Source organism: Nicotiana tabacum, chromosome 12 (assembly GCF_000715075.1).
Source record: "Nicotiana tabacum cultivar K326 chromosome 12, ASM71507v2, whole genome shotgun sequence".
NCBI classification, from domain to species: domain Eukaryota; kingdom Viridiplantae; phylum Streptophyta; class Magnoliopsida; order Solanales; family Solanaceae; genus Nicotiana; species Nicotiana tabacum.
The window spans coordinates 49,596,937-49,605,380 of NC_134091.1; the positions used below are offsets into that span (position 1 = coordinate 49,596,937).

Here is an 8,444-nt window from a genome sequence, read left to right on the forward strand (position 1 = left end):
CTGCTGAGGAATTGCATAACTCGTTGTTGATGTAGTTGTTCCATATTTTCCTTAGACTTAGGGCATCCATAATTAGAGAAAGGGAATAACACATCATACTCATGCCAAAGTTCCTTTAATTTTGTGAAATAGACTGAAACTAAGCTAGTTCCCTGTGAGAGAGTTGCAATTTCACGATGCAGTTGAAAAATTCTTACTCGATTGACCTTATCGAATCTCTCCCGTAGATCCTCCTAAACGAGATGAGCATCTGAAGCATACACAATGCCACCAAGAAGGTCCTCACACACAATGTTCATGATCCATGACAAAACAATAGCATTACAGGTCTTCCATTGCTCCTGTAAATCAGTTATCTTGTAGGATTCCTTTTTGCATGTGCCGGTCACAAACCCTAGCTTCCTTTTCCCCAAAAGTGCAATCCTCATCGACCTACTCCATAACCCATAGTTTTCCGACCTAGTGAGCTTTACCGGAATTGATACAGAGCTCGGAGTGTCTGAAGGACCCAAAAACAGGGGATGTGTGTGGTCAATTGTGTTCTTTGACATTATCGTGTCAATAACAGTAATTGATCAAACGAAATTGAGAGATTTAGGCCAGCAATCAGTTTGAGAGTGTCACAGCGTGAGATTCCAGTATCTCCCGCTCTGATACCATGCTAAAATGCAAGAGATTTGGAGGTGTAACAATGGCAGAAGTTGAGAGAGAGAGAGTCGGCTGAAGAAGAAATGAATCACTATCTTATTGAAGATGATAGCCGGTACATTTATACACCTAAGCTATCCAACTAACTTTAAATTAAGCAACTAACTATTGGACAACTCACTAACAGCTGTCATCTAACAGAAAAGACACGTGACTAATTAATACATGTGCTATTCTATATTACAATAAGAATCGAGTATCTTTATTAATTAATAGTATAGGTTTTTGTAATCATATCTTTCCTGATTCATTTTGTGTATTTTGGATTTCAAGAATCGAGTATCTCTATTTTTATTTGAAGGATTGATCTTATTCACCCCGTCCCCCGCCTCTTAAGAATTTTTTTTTTTGTAAGCTCGCTTTGTGATGCTATTGACTGTCTATTTTACATTGTGTCTAATACAACTAGTCATACTTGTGTGAGGGTGGTCATTATATTAACCAGTGACATTTGTGAAGCCCACAATAAATCATCTCTTTCTCTCTTTACGGGACATTTGCACAATAGGATTATTTCATCCGCTATTTAAATTATGTCCCATTAATTTAAAATTTATAAGAGTAGATTAGGCGAGACATAATTTGCTCAAATTTATGCCGGAAGCATAACCTTGTTCAAAGTTATGCTGGATCGGTATCACTTTAAACAAGGTACGTCCCGCCCCAATTTTTTTTTTTTTTTTGTGCTAAAGAAAGGACATGCACTAACAGAAACTAAAGGAGTTCATTACAAAAATGAATTGATCGAGCAGATTCAATAAAGCAAATAAACCAAAAGTCTTCCAATCTAATCGTGTAATTCAAGCTCTAGGTACCCGCCGCAATATACCTTTGAAAGGGTTAAGAAATTTGGTCTTATATCTGCAAAACTTCAAAAAGTGGGGGCAAAAGTTAAATGCCAACATTCAAAAGAGACACCGAATGCAAAACCTTACGCTCTCTGCCCACATCAGCCCAGTCAGAGTTGGGAACCAAAGTAGGAACTAATCGAAGTCAAGCGACCAAAATAGGGAATAAACAAAAGTTGAAGAATTTTATCTATAGCGCATGTAATATATACGCTGCTATACCCGTAATTTTTTTAAAGCCCCATTTCCCTTTAAATACCCTAGGCTTGCTACTTCATTCGTTGCAAATTCTCACTGCGTAGAATCCTAGGCTTGCACAACCAATTACCCTCAGTGTAACCGTCAACCTTAACAACTTGAAATTAGTCCGAGTCAGGCACCTGACATCTGAAGCGGAGCCATAATTTTAGGCTTATGAGTTTGGAATTTTAATCGCCTTAAGATGCTGGGTTCTAAATTAATAATTTATATATATTCAATGAATTTTTTAAAACAAATACAAGGTTTGAACTAAAGCTACCGGGTTCCACCGAACTTGCTCCATGCACTCTAGCTCCGCCCCGGCTTGACATTGCCATGATGTAGTGGGTGCTCCCTGATAAGCTTTCAAAAATCATCAATGCGTCGTACGTGGATGTTCTGATTAAGTAAATCTCTATCCCATATACGCGAAGACTTATGGACCGCCTGTAGCATAAGTAGCTCACGCGAAACGGGTCTAAGGTGAACAATCGGAAATACATAAAGACCCCATTAAACTTATCCAAAAAATATGTTTGAACACTTACACTAAACGAGTGTTCTTTTACCTCCCCTATTCTTGTTCGAAGTGAATTAAATAACACCTTAACACTATAATACCGGTCTCACAATGTGATGTGGTTTACACGAGCGCCACATCATTGCCACATCAGCGCCACATTAGAGCCATATCGGCGCCACGTTAGAGCCACGTCAGAAATTATCTAAATTTTAATTTTTTAACCTTTTCGTTTCTTTTTGTCTATTCACATTTTGTTCCTTACTCATTATTTAATACACTAATAAATCTCTAATTATTTATTAAATTCCTCTTAATTATATTTTTTTCATTGAATTCTCATCCATAGATACACTATAAATTTAAATCCCTTCGATCTTGGTTTACTCTCCTCTTTTCTTTTCTTTATCTAATTATTTTTATTTTTTATTTCAATCTTCAACATCCTCTATGATTTTTTTCTCTTCAATTAACCGCAACAGAGAAAATACAAAAAAATGCTAAATTAATTTCTTACTCCCTCCGTTTTAATTTATATGAACTTGTTTGACTGGGCACATAGTTTAAGAAAAAATGAAGAATTTTGGAATTTGTGGTCCTAAACAAGTCAAAAAGGGCCATAGAGTATTTGTGTAGTTATAAAAGCTTCTCGTATTTAAGGGTAGAATTGTAAGTTAAAGTAAAATTATTTTCAAATTTAGAAAGGGGTCATTCCTTTTTTAACAGACCAAAAAGAAAATAGATTCAAATAAACTGAAACAAATGGAGTAATTTTCAGAACAAAGAAAAATTCATTGAATAAAAAAGAAGAAGAAAGAAGATGAGGCAGATGACGAGAAAGAAAAATACTAAAACAAAAAAGGAAGAAGAAAGAAGATGAACAAATAGTGGGAAAGGAAAAAGAAAAAATGAAGGCTTGTGGGTTAAAAAAAATTAAAAGTTGCCCGATTTTTATTTTATTTTATTTTTATTATACATTATTAGTGGATCCACTTTTTAAAAAATTTTACGCGCTTTTATTTTATTTCCCTTTTCTTTTTCTTTCATATCAGCTTTTAGGGTATTATTTAATTCACTTCGAACAAGAATAAGGGGGTAAAAGAACACCCGTTTAGTTTAAGTGTTCAAACCTATTTTTTGAACAAGTTTAATGGGGTCTTTATGCATTTTGCCTATTTTTTTCATAATGAAAGATTTATTTAGTACTAATGTTTGAGATCGTGAGGAGTATTATCTAAACGTATGGAATATTATTTATCCTTTAATTAATTCATAATGACTTATATGTTAGTTTTTTAGATTTCACGTTAAAAATTCGGCAAAGTCTCCTTTGTCCTGATAACTATCCAAATTTATTTATTTGTCAGTCAAAGAACCCTATAATAGTTTATTTGTTTAACTTATTGGAATATCTTGAAATATTTTATTAATTAATTTGATATAAAATATTATTTATCCTTTATTTTATTCATAACCGTTTATACGTTCCCGATAAAAATTCGGTAGAATATCCTTTGTACTAACAACTATCCAAAATTTTATTTGTTAGTTAAAGAAACCGAAAATATTTTACTTGTTTAACTTATAGAGATATCTTGATATATTTTTATTAATTAACTTGATATGAAGTATTATTTATCCTCTATCATAATTGGTAGCACGTGCTCTTTGTAGTATAACACATGTAAGAAAAAATTGGGGTATAGCGTATGTAATACACACTCTGCTTAAACAGAGTAAGTTACCCCGTCAGCGTGTAGCGCAAAATTGTGCAACTTTTTTTTACCCCTATTTTGGTCACTGAGTTAATTCCTATTTTAATTTCTCGCCCCAACCAACCCCGCACCCCCAAATTCTCTCTTCATTTCTGGACTGTTCATGCATGAGAACAAGGTTGAACAAAATGGATGAATGAGGTAAAACAATAAATAAAATGACCAACATTTAAACATGGCAGCTAAAAAGTATGTCCATATATATCTACAAGTTATTGAACAAGGAGAGGAAGCACATTAACTATTGTCAAAGAAATGGTAAAATCCATTAATTAGTTTGATGAGGAATTATATTAATTAATGACTAGACCGAGTCGTTTTGTGTTGAGCTCAAAATCTCTTGGAGGATAACTATAAGTGAGACTATGAAGGCATAATCCACGTTTGGGTTCACTGTCATTATCAACTTGTCTCTTCCTAGCAATATATATTTCTTTTTCATCTGCAAACCCACAATCAATGAATTAGAAATACATCATGCATACTAATAGTATTAGTTAATAGTTATTGTGTCCCGAACATGTTATGATATTTCTATGACTATAAGAACATGTTATTAAATAAGCGTAAAATCAAAAGTTTGAAGTTAAATAGTTTTTAAATAATATAGTATCAAATAAAAAGAAAAAAATACCATATAAAATAAAATCAAAGGACTATAACGATACTTTATACATCTATTCATGATTTGATAGTCTGAATTTTATGAGAAGTGCATGGAATCAACATTCATTAAAAAAGGAGGAGGAATTATATATATAAGTGATGTTACCCGAGCTATTAGAGTGGATGATTGTCCAGCAAAAATATCACAAGTTGACTCCATGTAGTTGGTCTTCATCCAAAAATCACAAACTTCTTCTGATATATTATTGGCTAAGAAAACATCCAATTTTGTGGTGAATTGGAACATTGAAGAAGTCTTGGCACTAAAAATGAGGTCCTTTTTGTCTGTGCTGTCTCCCTTAAAGGCTTGCTTTCTACTATGCCACGTAAATTTCTGCATCATACTTACAACCATTATTAGACTGCCTCCAATTTGGGGTTTAAAAAGGTTCACACTTCATCGATCTAAAGAAGAAAATAACTTTCCTATCGAAATGAGAGAAAATATTTTCTAAAACGTTTTTCATCTTTCCTCATCCCTCCTCTCCACCAACCCCTAATATCGTCGCCTTAACCTTGACCCCTAGACTCCGATCTACTACTCTTCTCGGCCCTTACCTATTGTCTCTCATGGTATTTGCCTGAATTATATAGTATTTAAAAATATTTTTTGCTATACGATCAAACATCAAAAAATAAATAAGAAAATTATTTATTTAAAAAAAAAAAAATTCAAGGAAAATATTCTCCATAGTACCAAACACACCCTTAATGTTTAATTTTATTCTTCTTCAAAACGAACTTGATTGACCTCGTACGTACCTTGCTTTTTATAGTGACAAGTGGAACTCCAGCAGCATCAAAGACAAGCATCTTGTTGCTACGAAAGAACCCCAATACTTTTTCAATGGTGAAGACAATGTTGTCATAAGCATCTTTAACTTCATATCCATAGCCAGCCAGGATGTATATTTTCTTTTTTATGGATAGTTGAAGAGGCTGAGGAGAACAAAACCGATGACCAATCACAACTGTACCTCCTTCCATATTATCGGGTACAATAACAACTACGCTCAGTTCCAAACAAATTGAGACAGGAAAACAAGCTCCTTCCCTACTTGGTGATCCTAATAAAACCCTGCAATTTCTTTCTCTCGATCGCTTGTATCTTTTTCTTTTGTACTTACTGATTAATTAAATGGCTTCTTTGAAAGAATATGTTGGTGTAATTTTAGATCGCTCACACTAGGTTTACCTGTAGGAAGGATTATAAAAGAGGTAATCAGAATGGTGCTCAAATTCATCTATATATAACCTCTAGTAATATTTATATTGAACAATGGAGTCATGTAAGCATCATGCATGATTATACTAATTATCTTGGACCGAAGCAAAAGCAGTGAAAGAATATTCAAATTAAAGCAACACAAAGTTTACATTTGACAAGTGTGATAAAAAAAAGATAGTCCGGTGCACTAAACTTCCGCTATGCGCGGGGTCCGAGGAAGGACCAGATCACAAGGATCTATTATACACAATTTTATCCTATATTTATGTAAGAGACTTTTTTCACGGCTCGAAACTGTGACCTCCTAGTCGGCAACAACTTTACCAGTTATGACAAGGCTTCCCTTGCTGACAAGTGTGATAGTTTTGAAATTAAAGAATAATGAAGTAACATAAACAACATATATTAGGCTGTTTGGCTAAGTTTCTAAAATCTGCTTATTTTGAGAAGTGTTTGTTTCCAAAAAAAATTTTCAAAAAAGTATTTTTGGTGAGAATCAGTTTGTGTTTGGTTAATCAATTTGAAAAGCACTTTTGAATAGCAATTAGTGTTTGACCAAACTTTTAAAAACTGCTTCTTAGTGTATTTTACTGAAAAGTGCTTTTTTTTAAAATTTTTTTGGAGATAAGCAATTAGTGTTTGACCAAACTTTTAAAAACTGCTTCTTAGTGTATTTTACTGAAAAGTGCTTTTTAAAAAAAAACTTTTGGAGATAAGCTATTTTTTTTTTGTTTATCAGAAACTGATTTACATTTTGACTAAAATAAAATATTTTTGACCCAAAAAATACTTGACCAACTAGGCTAATAGACCGGTTGGGTCTAGCAATAGAAAAAATCAACTAGTAATATAAGATCCAAAGGTTAGAACGTAATCTTGGGATACGATACCTTAGTATTTCCATAGATTAATGAAGTTGGATGATAAGCCACGCAAGCAGGACTTGGCCACTTGGACTTTGAATCTGATTAATGCACTTTTGAAGCAAATGATAATTAAACATGGAATATAGACAAAGTCGACGCTGACAATATGAAATTTAGCTAATGTCATATTCTATTTTTTTTAAATATATAAGAAAAAGAAAAGGAAAGAAATAGGAAACTTACGACGTTGACCGATTAGAGGAGTAATACGTCTGACAACTGCAGCAAAAACCAAGGAAGGAAGGTCATATTAGATGAATTTCAAGTTCCTTATATAGTATAGTAATTCCAGGGAAATCTAAGAACTCGTTTGATCATAAATTTTGTCAAAATAAATTTGGATTTTATTTGACAAACACATGTTTGACCATAGATTTTGCCTATATTTTGGCAAAATTCCAAATCTTAAATCCTGGTTTGGGGCCAAAATATCACTATTATATTTTTTTAAAAATTATCCCAAACTTTGATATTTTATAAAAGAGTCTACTATTTATTATTTTATAACAATGTTGCTTCGTCTTCTCGGTCACGTGATAGTGTATCATGTAGTTCATTATAATAATGATAAATTTGTATCAAATTTATTTATGTTCAGGACTATGGTTTGCGATAATATAATGAATTTTATTGATAATGGTACTGTTGGATATTTGTAATAGTTTTTAGAACTTGTGGGTATAAGTCATGTTTCATGTTTTTCCAAAATAAAATTGGAAAATATGTTTTGAAAACTTATGTCCAAACACATTTTCATCTTCAAACCAAACTTCACCTAAATCAGATTTTTCAGAACAAATTTAAAAATCTATGGCCACATGCTAGCTAAATTGTTGTGTGGTTGTATTCAAAGATATGTTAATTCAGAAATTAATACTGAGGGATACTAATAAACCTTTTACCTTGATTTTTTTTTTGTTTTTGTTTTTTGTCTTTGTATTCTCTCCTTTTATTTTTTGCCCAACTAATTGAGTACCACGAAACGTGTTAGATGAGATTCCTCTCCATTTCTTATTCTCTTCATTTTCTCAAGTTTTTACTTGGATGGAATCACATGACATAATTAAAAATTAAAGGTTGAGATTTAATTAACTTGAGCAATGTCTTAACTATGATTAGGATAATGAATATTTTCTTATCAATTTCTTAAGTTTCTGATAATTTTTTTCCCTGTTTGCTGAACTTCCATAATTCTTAAGTTTCCAAAAATTCTTTTTATTTTTTCAGTTTTCTGAACTTCCATTATTTCAAAAAAGAGTTAGGGTGTGTTTGGTATGAAGGAAATCATTTTTCAGAATTTTTCATGATTGGTTGTCTTAATTACTTTGGAAATGTTTTTCTCGTGAACTTATTTTCCTTCAATTGGAGAAAATATTTTCTCTATCAAGAGAAGGAAAATATTTTTCAAAACTCATCTTCAACCTTCCTAGCCATATTCCACATCTCTACCAACTCCCCCACCCCACCCACCCGCCCCCCCCCCCCAACCTCGCCCACCACGCTCCATTCCCACCCTAAATAGAAATATTATTA

At 32.7% G+C, this 8,444-nt stretch overlaps 2 protein-coding genes across 2 annotated transcripts; both read right to left on the bottom strand.

Moving 5' to 3' along the window:
* Positions 1-233: 233 nt before the first annotated feature.
* On the bottom strand, positions 234-551 carry LOC142167149 (uncharacterized). The gene has a single exon (XM_075227308.1). It carries the CDS (start codon positions 549-551, stop codon positions 234-236), a length of 318 nt encoding a protein of 105 aa, XP_075083409.1.
* A 3,700-nt stretch (positions 552-4,251) lies between these two features.
* Positions 4,252-6,052, bottom strand: LOC107812901 (protein LURP-one-related 15-like). The gene is made up of 3 exons (XM_016638082.2): positions 5,520-6,052; positions 4,864-5,091; positions 4,252-4,533 (listed from the first exon to the last, which is right to left on the bottom strand). The coding sequence occupies exons 1-3, from the start codon at positions 5,742-5,744 to the stop codon at positions 4,396-4,398; spliced, it is 591 nt and encodes a 196-aa protein (XP_016493568.1). The 5' UTR covers positions 5,745-6,052; the 3' UTR covers positions 4,252-4,395.
* Between the last annotated feature and the right edge of the window lie 2,392 nt (positions 6,053-8,444).